The 21,438-nt window shown below is 44.2% G+C and overlaps 1 protein-coding gene across 1 annotated transcript; it reads right to left on the reverse strand.

Moving 5' to 3' along the window:
- Positions 1 to 3,647: 3,647 nt before the first annotated feature.
- LANCL3 (LanC like 3) lies at positions 3,648 to 4,985 on the reverse strand. The gene has a single exon (XM_018043686.1). The coding sequence runs from the start codon at positions 4,983 to 4,985 to the stop codon at positions 3,648 to 3,650; it is 1,338 nt and encodes a 445-aa protein (XP_017899175.1).
- Between the last annotated feature and the right edge of the window lie 16,453 nt (positions 4,986 to 21,438).

The raw sequence follows: 21,438 nt of genomic DNA on the forward strand, positions 1-21,438 counted from the left end.
CAGGCCTCCCCCTTAACCCCACCACCATTCTCACTTCCTTTTCCCTGCTACATTTCCACCAATCTGGAAAGCAGAACAGACCCTTGCAAGTTTTTACAGTGTGATTTCTTAAGACTTCAGTGCTCCATTTCTTAAGGATATCTGCCTAACAAACCCTCTAAGGCAGCAGTCCCCAATTTTTTGGCACCAGGGACCAGTTTCCTGGAAGACAATTTTCCCATGGATGGGGGGCGGGGATGGCTTCAGGCTGATTCAAGCACATTACATTTACTGCGCACTTTATTTTTATTATCATCACATCAGCTCCACCTCAGATCATCAGGCATTAGATCCTGGAGACTGGGGACCCCTGCTCTAAGCTATTTCCCTGGAGTATTTCCGGGAAGGCCAAATTAACAAAAAATATATTACCTGGAGAGAATGGTTCTGTCTCTATGTCTCTCTGTCTACATACACACACTTTTTTCCATCTCTGAATCTTCTAAACAAATACAAACAATAAAATCAGATGTAAGGAAGAAAGTTCAGAAAAGGGTAAATGAAGGAAGAAAAAAAATACAGATAAACCGAATGTAAATTTTAGTATATAAGAATACAGGTAATACGGTATTGTACACAAGCTATGTGGACCACAGTTCTGACCATATGCTTCCTAGGAGCCAACATAAAGTGAGCAACATGATCAGTTATACAACTCATCCTGGAGATTTAAAAAGATTCAATTCATTTCCAGGAGCACAACTCTTCCTGTTTCAAAGCCCTGACAGAAATTCCTCTTGCAGGTTGTTAAAACAAAAGTGTGGTAGGATATAGTAATCAGTATTCTAAACTACAACTTTATAAATAAATATACAAGCTTCACAAAAGAGCATCTTAATAGACGGGGCTGGTATAATGCCAAAATCCATGCAGTAATGTATTACTGCCTTGCTATTCAGAGCGTGATCCCTGGACTGTCAGCAGCACCTGACAGAAATGCAGAGTCTCAGGCCCAATACCAGGTCTGCTGAAACAGAATCTGTGTTTTATTAACATGATCTGTAGGTGATGCCTATAATGTTAAGGTTTAACAAACACTGGTCTAGTGGTTAAGCTTGGTTTGAGGTCAAATTTGTAAGAAAGTAGTGTTCATTTATTCACACATTCAAAAAATACTTAATGATACCTTGGCAGCAGGAAAGGATTTTTTAAGCTCTTACAGAAACAGGAAAGGATTATTTTAAACATAACATCAAAGACACCACCATAAAGAAAAATACTGGTAAATGGGATGCTATTAGAACTGAGTGATGAAGCAAAGCATTGAAAAATATTTCCACCACAACCGAAACAAGGAGAGTTGAGAACCCATATACGTACCAGGTACAATCTTAACGCTTAAGTCCATCAATGAAATGGAAACCCTCTGCTCTTATGGAGCTATATTCTAAGTGAAGAAGACGTAAAGAAAATAAGTTAAATGAAGCAAGAAAAGGGCCTAAGTCAGGGGACAGGTGGCAGTCTTAAATCGGACTTAAATTGGATAGGGAAGGACTCACTGAGGAGATAACTCAGACAAGGTCAGGGAGCTAACTATAAAAAGAGATAGGGGGAGAGTATTCCAAGCAGAGGGAACAGTGAGTACAAACACCCTGAGAATAAATGCCTGAAACAGCAAGAAGGCCTGTGTGGTTGAAGCAGAGTGAGCAAAAAGTAGAGGAGGTAACCTGGGGTCAGATCACAAGGCGCTTTGTCAGTCATTTTAAAGATCTTGGCTTTAAACGTGAAATGAGCAGCCACTGGAGAAAAGGAAATAGGGAGCCATTGCAGGACATTGAGCAGGGTAGTGACATAATGAAAAGTGTTTATAAGAAGCCTGGTTTCTCAGAGGTACATGGAATGGCTGGAGTGAGAGAAGCTAGCTGAGAGCACTAATCCCAGTACAGGGTGATTCACTCATTCAACTATTTATTAGGTGGCAGAGATGTGTCAAGTGGGGTAGGGAGGAGTTAAACCAGGGTGATAACCGAGGGCACTGCCAAGAGGAAAGTGAATATAAATGACATTGGAGGGGAAGAAACCCAGGGCAGAATGACAGATTATTCATAGAGAAATGACAGAAGTTCGCAATTCAATTTAATCAAGGTTTATGGATCATCTACCGAGGGCAAAGCCATATGCAGGCTAGGACATGGGGGTGGGGATGGTGCAAAAGACTTGTATTTTCCCCTCAAAGGGCTTCAAGCCTGGCATGCTTAGCCTCTGTCCTTTCATGCCTGAACTTTTTGGATGACCACAGCTGAGGCTGCCACTGAGACTAGCTGATTTGCTCAGGTTGGAGCTTTTCTTTGCTTAAGAAAAAAAAAAAAGCAGCCTTAGAACTTGTTCTGTCTCCTGGGAGCAGGGGCCAGAGCACCTCAACTTGATTAGTATAAAAAGATAGATCCAGTTTGGCAGCAGGGCACAAGAGAGGTCTTAAGAAATGTCTTTGTGGATCAGCACTGCAGACTGGCCCTGGGCCACCAGTCTTCAGGCAAGGAGTCCTTCTGATCGGTTGCCATCTGTGCATGACCTGATGGTCCTCCCACTCTGCCATTCCATTCTGGAGAAAAGCACAGAAAGGGAAAGCAGCATGTGTAAGGAAAACAACTAGGGGGAGAAATCCCCATAAATTTGAAACCCGCCTGCCACCAGACTGCAAGGTCTGAGGAGTAGATGCAAATATAATGCAAATGATATGGAAATAGCCTGGTGGCCTCCTCAGAGGTTTTCTACAACTGGAAAGGCCCTTGGGAAACTGCTAGCTGGTAACAGTCACTCTGAAGCAGAGTGAACTATTTCAAGACAACTTTGTCACACAACCCTTTGCTTCCCTGCTAGCACAGTGCACAGTATTTAGTAATCTTTCTCACTTGAATTAACCTCATCTGCTATAAATTAAAAAAAAAATCAAGACCGCCTCTGTAGAGGTTATCTAATTACACTTTAAAAACACTGTGTACCTTTGTGTTCAAACGCTTCACTCACCCAAATGGAGCCAAGTTAAATGTGTCACTTCCTCCCTAAACAGTATTTGGCTGCAGTGGGTTATGAATGAAGTGCCTCTCTTTCAGTTCTAGTTACTATGATCCTTTGGAGGATTTTTTTTCCTACACCACATAAACTGGCACTCTCTCTTCTAACATCCATGCGCTGTCTTCAAAGTGAAGACAGGAAAAAAAAAAAACAAACACATAGTTGTGAAATCCAATTCACTTCAAAGAGCCCCTGGAAAGCTATTCATTAAGAAAGCCTGCCCTGTCAAGTATGCTGTCCTCTTGACAATCCTAATGATTCATTTTAAAATGGGGGGGGGGAAGCACTTTCGATTACAATAGGGTAGAATTCTGTCTACATTTATGTAATTAAACGAGGACACTCCCCTCAGAGATGCATTTTATAGGACCCGTGCAATTTACGGAATAGAAAGCAACACAGGAAGCACCTACAGACCCGGGGGTCGCAGAAACAGCTTCCCTTCACCTTCATGATGGAAACAATACCAGCACAGATCAGCCCACTCCCAAACTTCTGACTTTCTAGTACTCTGACATGCGAGGGTACTTCAGCTTTTGACAGGAGGGTTTAAAGGAAGGGAAATCTCTTTCCTTTGGGATATTTAAAAAATCTCACTTGGAAGGACCTCCAGCCAACACCCGGGCAGAGGCATTTGGAGAGATGCCATGTCTCAGTAAAACACGAACAAAGAGCAAAGGCGCGGAATCCCAACCGAGAGACTGAAAGCAGTGGGGGGAGGGCGGGGCGGGGGGAGACGGACAAAAGCAAGGGATAAACCTCAAGAGCCTCAAGAAACCAGAGTCAAAAGAGTAACAAAGAGAGATGGAGAATAGCCTGGGCGCAGCTCCCAGAGCCGGGAGCCGGGTAGTTGGGCGGCACGCGCCCCCTGGCGGCCGGGGTGGCCTCTTACCTCCTGGGCGAGTTTCTGCTTGAGCACGAGCGCGGCGCACAGGTAGCCCGCGCGGCCCACGAATAGCTCGTCGGAGCCGCACTCGAGGAAAGAGACGGGCGCGCAGACGGCGCACAGAGCCCGGAACTTGCCCAGCGGCTGCACGTAGTCGGGCCGGCCCAGGGCGTGGTACACGAGCGTGGCCACGGCGTACACGCCCGCGCCCCCCGAGCAGGAAGGCGGCGCGGGTGTCGGCGTCCGGCTCGCCCCACTCCTCAGCGCGGGCGCACGCGTCGATGAGGCGCTTGGCCGAGCGCAGGTAGCGCTCCCGGGCCGCGGCGAAGAGCGGGCTCTGAGAGACGTGGTAGAGCATGTAGGCCACCCCGGCCACGCCGCCGTACAGTCCCCACTGGCAGCTGCCGGCCGCGGCCGCCGCCCCCCGGCCCTCCGGGCCGCCCCCGAGCGGGGGCAGCTCCTGGAGGATGCGCTCGATGGTGGCGGTGACCAAGGGCGCCACCGCCTCCTCGCACTGGCCCGCCAGCAGGCTGCCCTGGTAGTCATCGAAGCGATTGGCAAAGCAGCGCTTGGTGTCCATGCTGCCGCCCGTGCCCCCACCAAGGCCGAGCCGGGGTCCGCTGGAGGGCGCGCCCTGCGGTCCCGCGCACCACCTCTCGCTCTTTGAGGCACTCGGATGGCGGTGGATACAGCCGGGATGGAGCGAGGAGGCTGAGACGGGAGGTGACAGGAGGAGGCGGGCGCGAGGAAGCAGCGCGGAGCGGATTGCCAAGTGGGGCACCGGACTGCCGCGAGGCTCCCGAGTGGCCCCGGCGAGCGCGGGGGATGCGCGTCGCGCGCCCCCCTCCCAGAGGCCGCGCCCTCGCCGAACCCGCCCCCTCCTGCGCCGCCGCAGCTTGGCTTCCTCGCCAAGGGGCCGAAGTGATCTCCGGCAGGACCCACGCGGGGCCCGCGCCACTCCTCCCGCTCCGCCCCCGACTCCTCCCCTCTCGGCGGAAGGCCAGGGACGCGCGGGACAGCGAGCCGGAAAGCCGAGGCTGGGCATACGCACACCTGGCCGGGAGGTGAAGACCTCGAGTCCCTCGTGTACTCCGAGGGTCAGCAGATCAGCACCACCTGGAGCCTGTTAAAAATGCAGAGGCTCCGACTTCGCCCCCGACCCAGTGAATCGCAGTCAGCATGTTTAGCAAGAGCCCCAGGTGATTCGCATGCACAGGAGAGGTTGAGAAGCCGCGGAACTTGTAGAGGCTTCTGGGAAAAAATGCTGAGCGCCCTCCTGAAAGTTGTGTTTTCCTCTCGGTCACTTTGACGTTCTCAGTCTTCTGAGTGTTTCATCCCAAAGGCTGAGGGGTTTGAATGCAGCAGAACGGTGAAGTGCCCCATAGGGAAGCTTTTCCTCAGCCTTGGCTGTTGGGTTGTTTTTCTCGGAATCCTCAGGAGTAGAAGTTCAGAGAACCACATCAGGATAAGGTAAGGAATGGAGATTCTGTCTTCTAGAGACCACCCCCCAGACCTATCCAGGCACCGTGTGCACCCCATAAATGACCTGAGGTCATTAACCAGTGAAGTTAAGGGTAAATGCTGCTGAGAATCTTAATTCGGCGTTTTGAACCATTTTCTGTGTGTCCTTAGTTATTTCCTTCACTCTTTTCCTTCTTTCCCATATTTTTTTTCTTCTGTCCCTGTACCCCCCACTCGTCCCACCTCAGGTGTATTTGAAGAGGAAAAGTTAAAATTTTACATAACCTCCTGCTCCTTCTGTCTCTAACTCAGCTTGCTCCTTGCAAATTCTGGATCACGTAGGTCACGTGTAGTGTCAGAAAGTGGGGACTTATAATACTAGGAACTGGAGTTTATCTCACTCACCCTTGTCCTGCTCTTTGCAGTTGCCCAGCCCCTGCAAACCTGCTTAATCATACTTGTCTGTGTAAAGGTCAGGCCCCCCCCCCCATCTTGACCACTGTTCCCAGGCACGGGAAACCCCTTAGTTTAGACCAGCCTATTAGCAGCTAGTGTTGCCCACTATAGTAGGACTATAAAGACTCTGTAACCCCTTTGTTCGGGGCTCAGAGCTTGGAGTGTTAACTCCTCTGAGCCCACTGGCATAATACACCTGAGTTCTCCAACTCTCCTAGTGTGGTGCTTGGTTTCCCGAGAAGTGGTTTCTGCAACATTTTCAGTGTCTCCTGTGGGTCTCAAACCCTGAAAATAGATGGATAAACAAAACAGACATGGTCCTAGATGTCGAGGAGGTTACAGTCCAGTGGCAAACACAGAGAGTGAACAATGACACAAATGAATTGCCTTTCTTTTGCTCAGCTGTTTTGAAATGACTCTTCCTTTTCCAAAGTGTTGGCCAGTGAAGGCTAAAGAGGTCATCTTTCCCAGGGGTATTTGCATTTTGATAGGGACTGAGCAAGCCACGAAAGAATAAGTGACTCATGGAAAAGTTTCTGACACTCTGTGGGGAGAGCAACTGCTCCACTGGCTTGAAAGCCCAGTTTTGCTTGGAGGTAATTTTTTTCCTCAAAAGTGTTAATAGTCACAGTGATTTTGGAAGCAGAGATTAAATAGCCTGCTGCTCCGTCCTTGCTTGCTATTTTCTGGGGAGGGAGTTCAGTTGGCCAAGATGATTGCCAGGACTGACACATCCAAAGAATGGATGGTATGGCCTCCATTCTCCTGTGAGTGCCAGAACAGGTTCATTTTCATTATAATAATAAAAAGCTAAGTCCACTTGTGGGTCTTTCCTGGTGGCTCAGAGGTTAAAGCGTCTACCTGTAGTTCAATCCCTGGGTTGGGAAGATCCCCTGGAGAAGGAAATGGCAACCCACTCCAGTATTCTTGCCTGGAGAATCCCATGGATGGAGGAGCCTGGTGGGCTACAGTCCACGGGGTCGCAAAGAGTCGGACACGACTGAGCGGTTTTAAACATTAAACAGACAAGTCCACTTGTAGGCAGGGAGTTCAGTGTTGGGCTAAGGGTGTCAAAGGAGCAACTGGAATGTTTGATTTCTTCTCCTGGCTTCTTCCTCCTCCATCAGCTGTAGTAGGCCTTAGGAGTGATTTATACCCCTTTAGGCACAGAGACATTGTTGCAGCTGCTAAGTTGCTTCAGTCGTGTCTGACTCTATGCGACCGCATAGATGGCAGCCCACCAGGCTTACCGGTCCCTGGGATTCTCCAGGCAAGAACGCTGGAGTGGGTCGCCATTTCCTTCTCCAATGCATGAAAGTGAAGTCGCTCAGTCCTGTCCAACTCTTAGTGACCCCGTGGACTGCAGCCCACCAGGCTCCTCCGTCCATGGGATTTTCGAGGCAAGAGTACTGGAGTGGGGTGCCATCGGCTTCTCAGACATTGTTGCAGGGAGGAAGCCAATTCTGACTCCATGTTGGAACTGTTTCTTAGACTTGCTTTTCGTTGCTTTTGTTATTATAATCATACAGAATGGTTTGCCTCAGGGGATCCTGCCCTTTTGCCTGACGTTAAAGTGCCTTTGTTCAGAACCCTGTCCACCTTTGGATGGCAGTAAGAAAGAAATGATCACATCCCCTGCCTGAAACTTGCCATTCTAGGAGACGTTTGCAAGATTGAGTTCAGTTCAGTCGCTCAGTCGTGTCCGACTCTTTGTGACCCCATGAGTCACAGCACGCCAGGCCTCCCTGTCTATCACCACCTCCTGGAGTTCACTCAGACTCACGTCCATCGACTCGGTGATGCCATCCAGCCATCTCATCCTGGGTCGTCCTCTTCTCCTCCTGCCCCCTATCCCTCCCAGCGTCAGAGTCTTTTCCAGTGAGTCAACTCTTCGCATGAGGTGGCCAGAGTACTGGAGTTTCAGCTTTAGCATCATTCCTTCCAAAGAAATCCCAGGGCTGATCTCCTTCAGAATGGACTGGTTGGATCTCCTTGCAGTCCAAGGGACTCTCAAGAGTCTTCTCCAACACCACAGTGCAAAAGCATCAATTCTTTGGCACTCAGCTTTCTTCACAGTCCAACTCTCACATCCATACATGACCACTGGAAAAACCATAGCCTTGACTAGATGGACCTTTGGTGGCAAAGTAATGTCTCTGCTTTTCAATATGCTATCTAGGTTGGTCATAACTTTTCTTCCAAGGAATAAGTGCCTTTTAATTTCATGGCTGCAATCACCATCTGCAGTGATTTTTGAGCCCCCCAAAATAAAGTGTGACACTGTTTCCACTGTTTCCCCATCTATTTCCCATGAAGTGATGGGACCAGATGCCATGATCTTTGTTTTCTGAATGTTGAGCTTTAAGCCAACTTTTTCACTCTCCTCTTTCACTTTCATCAAGAGGCTTTTTAGTTCCTCTTTACTTTCTGCCATAAGGGTGGTGTCATCTGCATATCTGAGGTTATTGATATTTCTTCTAGCAATCTTGATTCCAGCTTGTGCTTCTTCCAGCCCAGCGTTTCTCATGATGTACTCTGCATAGAAGCTAAATAAGCAGGGTGACAATATACAGCCTTGACGTACTCCTTTTCCTATTTGGAACCAGTCTGTTGTAACTGTTGCTTCCTGACCTGCACATAGGTTTCTCAAGAGGCAGGTCAGGTGGTCTGGTATTCCCATCTCTTTCAGAGTTTTCCACAGTTTATCAAGATTAATGACCTTTTTACTTTGCTTCCTCACTTTCCCTCATCTCTGACCTATAAAAGAGCCTGACATCCAGACCCCATAAGATGGTTATTTTGATTCACTTTCTTGCCATCTTCTCAGGCTGCCAGCTCCCCAATTAAAGTCTCTTCCTCACCCCAACACCTTGTCTCTTGGATTCATTGGCATATGGTGTGACAAGCAGAGCAAGCTTGGACTCAGTAACAACATCAAATTCAAACCTTCATAGGCAGAAAGGAAGCCATATTCCACTTTAAACCCCCCCCCGCCCCCCGTCATGAATCTCCAGGCAACTCTATTAATTCTAACTGATTATCCTTCCACACTGCCCGGCACCAATGTAGCGCCAAGAGCAATGACAGGGACGTGGGCGGATTGCTTTCAAAATGATGCTGGAAGCAGGTATCCAAGAGAAGGTGCTCTGCTCTTTTACCAGTTGTGTCCCCCTGCCAGCCTTGTGCCCTGCCTTGCCCCAAAATGCTGCGTTACAAGCAACCACAAAATCTTGTGGCATAGGACAATAAGTGGATTGCTCATGGGCCTGGGATCGTGGAGAGGCTCCGGGAGTGGGCTGATTGTTGCTTGGGGAGACTAGGCTCTGGTCCATGTCTCTCATCCTCAGTGCTTCAGCCCCGGCATGCCTGCCTTGTGATGGTAGAGGAACAAGAGCCGAGGGGGAACAGGCAGGACTTCTGTAGGGCTGGTCTCAGGGCTGACACACTGTTGTCTGCCTTATTCAACTGGAAAATCACACCAGGAAATACATGGTGTCTTTATGGAACTCCACAGCTGCATGACAAAGGGTGTGTGTACAGGGTAGGGTGAAGTATTAGGGTTCCCAGGAGTTTCTTTGGGACAGTGATGCCCCCAATTTGAACAAAGGTCATCAGATGATTGAGAAACAGTCTGGTTTTAATGCAGGAAGCGGGAACCCCTTCCAGGGCCCAAATGTGGGCTCTTGTTTCACACTCGGAAATGTCCGAGGAGACACGTGCTGACAAAGCAAGAGACTATTGGGAAGAGTCACCTGGGCAGAGAGCAGTAGGGTAAGGGAACTGAGGAGAACTGCTCTGGCACGTGGCTCCCAGTCTCAGGTTTTATGGTGATGGGATTTGTTTTTGGGTTTTCTTTAGCCAGTCATTCTGACTCAGAGTCCTTCTTGGTGGTGCACGCCTAATTCAGCCCAGATGGATTCTGGGAGGTGGTTGGACACGTGGTGTCACTTTTTGACCTTTCCCGAACTCTCCCGGTTGGTGGTGGCTTGTTAGTTCCGTGTTCCTTACCAGGACCTCCTGTCATAAAACAACTCATGCACATGGTTACCATGGTGCCTGAGCAGAGTGGGCGGTTTCAGTCAGTGTGCCTCCCCTAATAGTTTGGGAGAAGCAAGAGCTGTGAAAAGAAGAGAGGCGAAAAGCAAAGGAGAAAAGGAAAGATATAAGCATCTGAATGCAGAGTTCCAAAGAATGGCAAGAGGAGATAAGAAAGCCTTCTTCAGTGATCAATGCAAAGAAATAGAGGAAAACAACAGAATGGGAAAGACTAGAGATCTCTTCAAGAAAATTAGAGATACCAAGGGAACATTTCATGCAAAGATGGGCTTGATAAAGGACAGAAATGGTCTGGACCTAACAGAAGCAGAAGATATTAAGAAGAGGTGGCAAGAATACACAGAAGAACTGTACAAAAAAGATCTTCACGACCCAGATAATCATGATGATGTGATCACTACTCTAGAGCCAGACATCTTGGAATGTGAAGTCAAGTGGACCTTAGAAAGCATCACTACGAACAAAGCTAGTGGAGGTGATGGAATTCCAGTAGAGCTATTTCAAATCCTGAAAGATGATGCTGTGAAAGTGCTGCACTCAATATGCCAGCAAGTTTGGAAAACTCAGCAGTGGCCGCAGGACTTGAAAAGGTCCGTTTTCATTCCAATTCCAAAGAAAGGCAATGCCAAAGAATGCTCAAACTACCGCACAATTGCACTCATCTCACACACTAGTAAAGTAATGCTCAAAATTCTCCAAGCCAGACTTCAGCATTACGTGAACCATGAATTCCCTGATGTTCAAGCTGGTTTTAGAAAAGGCAGAGGAACCAGAGATCAAATTGCCAACATCCGCTGGGTCATCGAAAAAGCAAGAGAGTTCCAGAAAAAACATCTCTTTCTGCTTTATTGACTATGCTAAAGCCTTTGACTGTGTGGATCACAATAAACTGTGGAAAATTCTGAAAGAGATGGGAATACCAGACCACCTAACTTGCCTCTTGAGAAATCTGTATGCAGGTCAGGAAGCAACAGTTAGAACTGGATATGGAACAACAGACTGGTTCCAAATAGGAAAAGGAGTACGTCAAGGCTGTATATTGTCATTCTGCTTATTGAACTTCTATGCAGAGTACATCATGAGAAACGCTGGACTGGAAGAAACACAAGCAGGAATCAAGATTGCTGGGAGAAATATCAATAACCTCAGATATGCAGAGGACACCACCCTTATGGCACAAAGTGAAGAGCTAAAAAGTCTCTTGATGAAAGTGAAAGAGGAGAGTGAAAATGTTGGCTTAAAGCTCAACATTCAGAAAACAAAGATCATGGCATCTGGTCCCATCACTTCATGGGAAATAGATGGGGAAACAGTAGAAACAGTTTCAGACTTTACTTTTGGGGGCTCCAAAATCACTGCAGATGGTGACTGTAGCCATGAAATTAAAAGATGCTTACTCCTTGGAAGAAAAGTTATGAGCAACCTGGATAGCATATTGCAAAGCAGAGACATTACTTTGCCGACTAAGATCCGTCTAGTCAAGGCTATGGTTTTTCCAGTGGTCATGTATGGATGTGAGAGTTGGACTGTGAAGAAGGCTGAGCGCCGAAGAATTGATGCGTTTGAACTATGGTGTTGGAGAAGACTCTTGAGGGTCCCTTGGACTGCAAGGAGATCCAATTAGTCCATTCTGAAGGAGGTCAACCCTGGGATTTCTCTGGAAGGAATGATGCTAAAGCTGAAACTCCAGTATTTTGGCCACCTCATGCAAAGAGTTGACTCACTGGAAAAGACTCTGATGCTGGGGGCAGGAGGAGAAGGGGACGACCCAGGATGAGATGGCTGGATGGCATCACTGACTCTATGTTTGTGAGTATGAGTGAACTCTGGGAGATGGTGATGGACAGGGAGGCCTGGCGTGCTGCGATTCATGGGGTCACAAAGAGTCGGACACGTCTGAGCAACTGAACCGAAAAGATGAGTGTATCCGGTAGCCCTCTTAAACTCACAGGACAGATGAACCCTTTTACCTCTAAACCTGTTTCTCAAAGACCTCACTTCTTGTGGCTGTTGGACAATTACCTGGCAAAACTTAGCCTAGATTATTCTTTAGGGCAGAGTTAGCTAGTTAAACCATGTGCGGCTTTGCCTCTAATGGTGATTAACTTAAATTGCAAACAGTGTTGTTTATTTTTTATTAATATGAACCCACTAGAATATACCGTCCACAAGGGTAGGACTTGTTGCTATATTTGCTTACTGATCTGTGCGAAGAACCTGGACTAGTCCCTGGCACATGTAGTAGGCACTCACCAGAAGTTTGTGAAAGGATGAATGAATTGCCATAAGAGCACCATTGACAAAGTCAGCTGGGGTATAGCAGGCGGAGCGAAGCCTTTATTGAATCTTGACTTGATTAAACTCCCACTGTTTTCCTGGATCCTTCTGCTCTTGTGAATGTGTGAATGTAAACATTTTGCAGTTTCTGCCTCCTTACTTTGTTTCTCCACCAAGTCTGGTGACCTCTATACTTTACCTTGAATTCAGTGACTTCACACATTCTATTTTTAATAACTAACCCTGTGTAGCAGGTTATATTTTCCAAATATGGCCCCAGCGATATCTGCTCTGCCACATGCTCCCCTGCAACATGACCTTGACACTCCTCTCATCAGGAGGTAAGGTATGTACCTGTCCTCTTGAATCTGAGTGGGCTTATGATTTACTTGTAACCAATGGAATGTGATCAAAATGACACAGCATGCCATACAAGGCTAGGTAGTAAAAATGATTCAGCTTCCATGTTACAAGTATTCCAAAATAATTATTCTACTTGAACTCTTTAGAAGTATCAATGACTCTGCAAGAAATATGCAGCCTATACAAACTAGCCAAAGCCATTCATTTCACCCTTACCTGCAAGATTTTTCCTGGTACTTATAGAATCTCTAGTAGCATTTGCTGACAGGCAGCTCCCTACACGTGGTTTCTGTGATCTTGCTGAATTGCTCAGTTCTGAGCTCTTCCTCAGTTTTTCCTTAGTAGGCAGATTATGCAAAACTATGGACAGAAAATAGTTTTAGTGGGTTTATCAGGGAACTCACGTAAAAATTATGCAAAGGGATCAGGAAAAATGTTAAAGGGTTCCTCTAATACAAATCCTTGCTTTCTAAGGGTGACTATGAAGACAAAAACAGTCATTGTATAGCTGTGAAACCTCGACACATAAGTTTAGTACATCTTGTGGGATAAACCATCTGAAAAATACTATCAGAGTTTTCCAAAGTGTTGCTCAAAGTGTGCATCCTGGGAATGGTTTTGATAATTGAATTGGTGCAATATCTAGTTCTTATAGCACATTTTCTTTGGAGATGCATCTCTGATTTTTTCTAAAAATTTGCACTGTATTTGAATATGGTTTACAATATATTGGTTTCAGGTGTACAGCAAAGTGAATCAGATATATACATATATATATATAGAGAGAGAGAGAGAGAGAGAGAGCACATATGTGCACGCAATATGCTTGCTAAGTTGCTTCAGTCATGTCCGACTCTTTGAGACCCCGTGGACGTAGTTCACCAGGCTCATCTGACCATGGGATTCTCTAGGCAAGAATACTGGAGTGGGTTGCCATGCCCTTCTCCAGGGAATCTTCCCAACCCAGGGATCAAACCCATGTCTCTTATGACTCCCACATTGACAGGTGGATTCTTTACTACTAGCGCCACCTGGGAAGCCATATATGGTAATCTCCAGGTCCATGCATGTTGCTGCAAATGGCATTATTTCATTCATTTTTATGGCTGAGTAATATTCTATGGCAAATACATACAACATCTTCTTTATCCACTCATCTGTCAGTGGACATTTAGATTGGTTTTATGTGTTGGCTATTATAAACTGCACTATAGGTAACATAGGGGTGACTGTATCCTTTCGAATCATGGTTTTTTTTTCTGGTTATATGCCCAGGAGTGAGATTGCTGGATCATATGGTAGCTCTGCTTATAGTTTTTTAAGGAACCTCCGTGCTCGTCTTCATAGTGGCTGAACCAGTTTACATTCCTGCCAACAGTGTAGGAGGGTCCCCCTTTCTCCACACCCTCTCCAGAATTTGTTCATAGACTTTTTGATGATGGCCGTTCTGATTGGTGTGAGATAATATCACACTATAGTTTTGATTTGCATTTCTCTGATAATCAGGGATGTTGAGCATCTTTTCATGTGCTTTTTGGCTATCTGTATGTCTTTGGAGAAATGTCTATTTAGGTCTTCTGCCCATTTTTTGATTGGGTTGTTTGTGTTTTTCGTTTTTTTTTTTTTTTTTTTTTTTTGGATGTTGAGCTGCATGAGCTGTTTGTAAATTTTGAACATGAATCCCCTGTCAGTCACATCATCTGCAAATATTTCTTCCCATTCTGTGGGTTGTCTTTTCATTGTGTTTACAGTTTCCTCTGCTGTGCAAAAGCTTTTGAGTTTAATTTGATGCCATTTGTTTTTTGCTTTAATTTATGTTGCTCTAGGAGATTGAAAAATGTTGATGCAATTTATGTCAGTGCTCTGCCTATGTTTTCCTCAGAGTTTTATAGTATCTGGTCTTACATTTAGGCCTTTAATCCATTTTTAGTTTATTTTTGAACATGGTATGAGAAAATGTTCTAATTTCATTTTTTACATGTAGCTGTACCATTTTCCTAACACCATTTATTGAAGAGATTGTCTTCTCTCCATTGTTGTAGCCTTGCCTCTTTTGTCATAGATTAACTGACCAAAGATGCATGGGTTTATTTCTGGGCTTTCTCTTCTGTTCTGTTGTTCTATATTTCCTTTTTCTTCCAGTACCATACTGTTTTGATGAGTGTAGCTTTGTAGTATAGACAGAAGTTATAGAGCCTGATTTCTCCAGCTTTGTTTTTCTTTCTCAAGGTTGCTTTGGCTATTAGGAGTCTTTTGTGTGTCCATAAGATGGTAAAATTTTTGTTCCAGTTCTGTGAAAATTGTCATTGGTAATTTGATAACATTGCATTGACTCTGTAGATTGCCTTATGCGTATATTCATTTTGACAAGACTGATTCTTGCAATCCAAGAATGTGGTATATCTTTTCATCTGTTTGTGTCATCTTCAATTTCTTTCATCAGCATCTTATTTTCAGAGTAGAGGTCTTCTGCCTTCCTGGTTAGGTTTATTCCTAGGTATTTTATTCTATTTGATCCAATGGTAAATGAGATTGTTGTTTTAATTTCTCCTTCTGATCTCTCCTTAGTGTATAGAAATGCAGCAGCTTTCTGTGGATTAACTTTGTATCCTTCAACTTTACTGAATTCATTGATGAGCTCTAGTAGTTTTCTAGTAGCATCTTCAGGATTTTCAATGTATAATGTCCTTGCAATCTACAAACAGTGACAGTTTTACTTATTTTACATTTTGGATTCCCCTTATTTCTTCTCTGATTGCCATGGCTAGGACTTCCACAATTATGTTGACTAGAAGTGGCAAGAGTGGACATTCTTGGCCTGCTCATGATTTTAGAAGAATTGTTTTCAGATTTTCACTGTTGAGTATGATGTTAGCTGTAGGCCTTTATTATGTTGAGGTGTGTTCCCTCTATGCCGGTTTTCTGGAGAGTTTTTATCATAAGTGAGTGTTGAATTTTGTCAAAAGCTCTTTATGCATCTATTTAGATGATCATATGGTTCTTATTCTTCAGTTTGTTAATGTGGTGTATCACTGATTGTTTTGTGTATATTGAAAAATCCTTGTGTCTCTGGGATAAATCCCACTTGTTCGTGGTGTATGATCCTTTTAATGTATTGTTGGATTTGGTTGGCTAGTCTTTTTTCTTTTGTTTTTAAATTGTATTTGTTTTTGGCTGTACTGGGTCTTAGTTGCTGCCTGCAGGCTTTCTCTAGTTGCGGTGAGCAGGGGCTCCTCTTCATTGTGGTACATGGGCTTCTCATTGCAGTGGCTTCTCTTGCTGCAGAGCACAGGCTCTAGGGCACATGCAGGCTCAGAATTGTGGTGTGTGGGCTCTGGTATTTGTGGCACATGAGCATAGTTGCCCCCTAGCATGTGGAATCTTCCCATAGCAGGGATCAAACTTGTGTCCTCTGCACTGGCAGGAGAATTCTTAACCACTGGACCACCAGGGAAGTCCAGTTTGCTGTCTTTTGTTGAGGATTTTTGGGTCTACCTTCATCAGCCTGTACTTTTTTTTTAGTTGTATATTTGTCTGGTTTTGATATCAGGGTGATGGTGGCCTTATAGAAAGAGCTTGGCAGTGTTTCTTCCTCTTCAATTTTTAGGAATAGTTTCAGAAGGATATGTATTCACTCTTTTCTAAATGTTTGATAGAATTTGCCTGTGAAGCCATCTGGTCTTGGACTTTGGTTCATTGGAAGTTTTTTTTTTTTTTAATATATCTATAAATGTATTTATTTTGGATATAGGAAAGACAGATTTTATATTTGTGTATAGTTGATTAACAATATTATATTAATTTCAAGTGTACAGAAAGTGATTCAGTTATACATACATATGTATCCATTGTTTTTCAAATTCTTTGATTCATTAGAAGTTTTTAAACCATAGTTTCAATTTCAGTCCTTGTGATTGGTATGTTCATATTTTTTTTATTTCTTCATGGTACATCTTGGGAGATTGTACCTTTCTCAGAATTAGTTCATTTCTTCTATGTTGTCCCTTTTATTGGCATATGGTTACTTGTAGCACCTTATGATCCATTGTATTTTTCTGGTATCCATCGTAACTTCTCTATTTTCATTTCTAAATTTATTGATTTGAGCCCTTTTCCTTTTTCCCCTTGATGAATCTGGCTAAGGTTTATCCATTTTGTTTATCTTTTCAAAGATGCCGAAAAGCCTTTAGGTTTCACTGAGCTTTTCTATTTTCTATGTCTCTCTTTCATGTATTTCTGCTCTAATCTTTATGATCTCTTCTACTGGCTTTAGGTTTTGTTTGTTCTTTTTCTAGTTGCCTTAAGTGTAAGGTTAGGTTGTTAATTTGATGTTTCTTATTTCCTGAGGTAAGATTGTGTTGCTATAAACTTGCCTCTTAGAAGTGCTTTTACTTCATCCCTTAGTATTTAGATTGTCATGCTTTCACTTTCATTTGTCTCTAGGTGTTTTTTGATTTCTTCAGTGATCCATTGGTGGTTTCCTAGCATATTGTTTAGCTTCCACATGATTTTATCACAGCTGTGCCCCTCCTACCTTCTCATTGTGGCTGCTTCTTTGTCTTCGGAGGATGTCTTTTTTGGGTAGATTTCAGAATATCTTTTTAATTGATGGCTGTTCAGCAGTTAGTAGTGATTTTGATGATGTTTCCATGAGACAGACTGAGCTCACATCCTTCTACTCTGCGATCTTGTCTCCACTGTCAGGTCAAGTGGTTTGTTCAGATATGCATCTTCTGGCCTCCAAGAGCCAAGCAGCATGATGCGGCTGCCTTACTGGTTCTCCGTTCTCCCATAACGCACCACAGTAGCCGCCTAGGACAGCTCAGCTGGGGCCTCAAGGCTGCCTCTACAAGCCCAAACCAGATACCACATCTCTGATTTTTTTTTTTTTTTTTAGCTCAGCAACCTGATTGGAAATTTCTCCTGCTTCTACTCTTTCTGTCCTCTATAGGCTGTTCTCAAAACAGCAGCTAGAACGATGTAGGCCATATCATCTAACTGATGATGTCAGTGTTTCACAAGGTCCTTGAATGTAACATTTGCTGTGCATTGGACGGCCTACAAGGCTCAGAGGCATCTCACTCTCATTGCCGGGAGCCAGCGTGAGGAATCCCACCCGTGACAAGGTCATGTGGCAGAGGCCTGATGGGCAAGGCGAATCAGGCCTCGGGGTTTCCCCCTGGAATTTCCTGAGCGTGTACCCCCAAAATAAGAACCTGCCCACCTTATTGTATTGTACTTTTCCACTCTTCTGACACTCTCTGGAAAGAGTTAACTCAAGGCTTTAGTCTTCTGCATTTGAAAGGGATGTTTCAGTTCAAACCCCCTCTGATAGCTCTCTAACTTGCCTAACAGGTCCCCCTGGACTTTTTACAGCTTGTGAATCGATTACAGCCCCCCAACTGCAAGAGGCACAAAGCTTAAAGCATCTTAAAGATACAGAGCCCTTTCTAAAGAGCTAAAAATCATATTGGTGACGGATTTCACTGTTGACTCAATGATTGCTGCCAGGCCTCCATATTCTTTATCTTTTCAGCACCTGGGAGGATGTTAATCAATGTAATCGGGATATGGAAAAAGGTATATAGTAGTTTTGGTATTAGCAACACTAGACTTTTGAGTTAATTACTTTTCTTTTGTTATAAATCACCATACTCCTTTTACTTGTTATAAATTGTTGTATCTTTGCTATGTAAGAATGTAATTTATTTAGTGTTTTCTGCGAATGGCACCAGACTTTGGGAAGATCAACACAAATAAGTCTTCTGGTTGACAAACCCTTATCAGAAAAAAGGCTGTAAAATGTTAATTGGCCCTTTTGACTGGAAGATGATGTAAATTACCTAAGACAGGTATGCAGAGAGAAAAGCCTGGTTTTGATAAGAGCCTGGGCTGCTAACGCTGCATAATTTTGTATTACCCATTGATCTCTATGTACAATCAAAAAGGTATAAAAGGCCTTTCTAGACAATAGAGGCCAGGCCAGTCATTGAAAAGACTGGTTTCCCCCGTATCTCCTCTTTACTCCTTTTCTGGCTGAATTCCCATGTGGGGCGTGGAGGCTCACCATGTCTACTTACTTGCCCCAGCTTCTAAGATCCATGCGAGAGGGAGCCCAAGGTGGGGCACCCCCCACTATTCAAGAGGATGCCTGTGGCCTAATGTAGATGGTGCAAGCTCCTTGTCTGGAACTTTATTGGCTTTCCACGTAAACCAAGTTATTCAGCCTCTTTTCTCCTCTCTATTTTCCTACTACACTCTTTCTTCCTAATCTAATCTTATATTAATAAATAAATAAGTTTTTTACTCGCCTACGCCGTCCCCGCTTCGAATCACCCTGGATCCACCGGGGCTGGACCCTGGCCCCTCATCACTTCCCTGACTTCTCCTCTTTTTCCTTTTCTTGCTCCTTAAGTTCCAGTGACACTGGCTGCCTTGATGTTCCTCAAACATATTAGTTGTAGCCTTAACTTAGAAAGTTTCCTTTGAAGTTTCCCCTTCCTGGTATACTCTTCAAATGAAATGCTCATGGATTTGCCCCTTCACATCTCTCTCAGTGAATACGTCTCTCCCTGACTTGTTATTTTAAGTTACAACCCTTCCCCCAACCATTAGCGTCTAGAAACTATATAGTTTCTTTTCTTTTTTGTCTGCCTGTACTAGAATGTAATCCCCATGAAGACAGGAATTTTTGTCTCCCTTGTTGCTGTTTTATCCCCAGCATCTGGATTAATGGTGTGACACACAATATTTGCTTAACAGATACTTATTGATGTCTGTGATACCCTTCAGAATATTGAAAACTTGCACCAGTCCCTAACTGATGGCTGAGCTTTGCTGTCTGCTTTGACGACCAGTTTCCTGATTGTGCTTCTCTGCACAGGCAGCCATAAAAATGTGCATTTTTGACATAGGATTTGATTCTTGTCTCTCTTTCTATACCTCCAGTATTAATCTCTACTTCCAGCATTATCAATGTGAAGCTTTTTTTAGCCATTATAAGCCAAACATAATCATGGCAGAATCAGACACTGGGTGCAGTAAGTAAATGAACTGGTGCCCATCACTCCACTGAAGGAGGGGCAGCCCAGTTTGATCAGTCACATTGACCAAGAGCAGATAGTAATGCACAGCCTACTGTATTGGATGAGAGAAAAGTATATTTACTGTTATTCTGTGGGTGCTATAATGTGTGTATATGGATATAAGATTTGAATGTACTATAGTAAATCATTGTTGTATGACGGTGCTAAAACCGATATGCCTCTATTTTGTGTATTTTTATTTTATATGGGAGTATAGTTGATTTACAGTGTTGTGTTGGTCCCAGGTGTACAGTAAATATTTGCCTCTATTTTAAATTGATGAATCTGTGTCATTACCTTAAATCAACAAGTGCAGATGGAAGTGTTCATTTGGTTAGAGTAAATTCTTTAGCTTGAATATTGTAAGAGTTTCCTACGTGTAGTCATTTCTAAGGTTTTCTCCAGTATTCAGGATATTAAGAGGAAAGGAGTGGTTAAGGATCTCTATGGTGCTATAGCTCAACAGCTGTCAAATAATAATATAGTAATGAATAATGCACTAATACTCCTGAATTTTCATCTCATGGTAAAGGAATATTTCTACTTCTACATCTATAGTTCTCATTGTTGGAAGAAGTTTCAATATCAGAAATACAGAGTTTATTCTCTGATACAGTCAGTGTCTAGATATTTGCATGAATGAGAAGGTGATGGCACCCCACTCCAGTACTCTTGCTTGGAAAATCCCATGGACGGAGGAGCCTGGTAGGCTGCAGTCCATGGGATCACTAAGAGTCGGACACGATTGAGCGACTTCCCTTTCACTTTTCACGTTCACGCATTGGAGAAGGAAATGGAACCCACTCCAGTGTTCTTACCTGGAGAATCCCAGGGACGGGGGGAGCCTGGTGTGCTGCTGTCTGTGGGGTCACACAGAGTCGGACACGACTGAAGTGACTTAGCAGCAGCAGTGGCAGCAACACATAGTTAAAGGATCAGATATGTCTCAAATAATTGATAATTGATTATGACTCTGAAATGTCAATGCTCACACTTTTCCAGCTCTTCTCAGTGTGAGATTACTTCTGAAGATAGCTTGACTCTGGGTTCCTATGAGGTACAATAAGGAGTGATATGCATAAAGAACCTGGATCTTAGCCCATAATCCACAAGGCAGAAAAACCCATTACCAGATGGCCAAAGAAAGATAACTGCTTTAGGGTAGCAAAGATGAAAAGAATTATGGTGCTGGAAGGATCCAAGAGATAATTAATTTAATCCATTGCTTTAACAATGAGGAAACTGAGACCTCTGGCAGTCATAAAACAGGAAGTTACTGAATAGTTTTAAAGAGGAGAGAGATGGAATCGTATCTGTGATTTAGAAAGCTTGTTTTTCTGTAAAACTGGACAATATGCTTGAAAGGAGTAAGATGTATTGGGACGCTAAGTAAAATAATCAAGAAATGAGGAAATCTGAGCTAGGTCTGTAGCAGGAAAGATGGACGGACTTAGAAGGACTGGAGATATTAACCAGATGGGATTTATAGGGTTTGATGAAGACTAGAAATGGGAGTAAAATCGGATAAGAGTCAAAGATTATGGCTGCTTTCTGCTCTGGACAACTGGGCCAGTGGGGATGCTGTACACCAAGCCAAAGGATACAGGCACTAGAATCGGTATGCAGTAGGAGGCAAAGGAGAGTGGCTAGTACAGTTTTGAAGCTGCCAAGTATGACTTTATAGTCATTATGGGAGTGTGTGTGTGTACAAAATTTCAGCACTGGAAGACTGCTCAAGAGCTGTTCTCAGTCAATCTTGTTCTCAATGATTCCCTCAAACATGCCTCCACAACTGTTTAA

This window comes from Capra hircus (genome assembly GCF_001704415.2).
Source record: "Capra hircus breed San Clemente chromosome X unlocalized genomic scaffold, ASM170441v1, whole genome shotgun sequence".
Lineage (NCBI taxonomy): Eukaryota > Metazoa > Chordata > Mammalia > Artiodactyla > Bovidae > Capra > Capra hircus.

Bases quoted from the DNA above. Each gene is read 5' to 3' on its own strand.
- LANCL3 (XM_018043686.1), bottom strand. From the start codon at position 4,985: ATGCCCAGCCTCGGCTTTCCGGCTCGCTGTCCCGCGCGTCCCTGGCCT.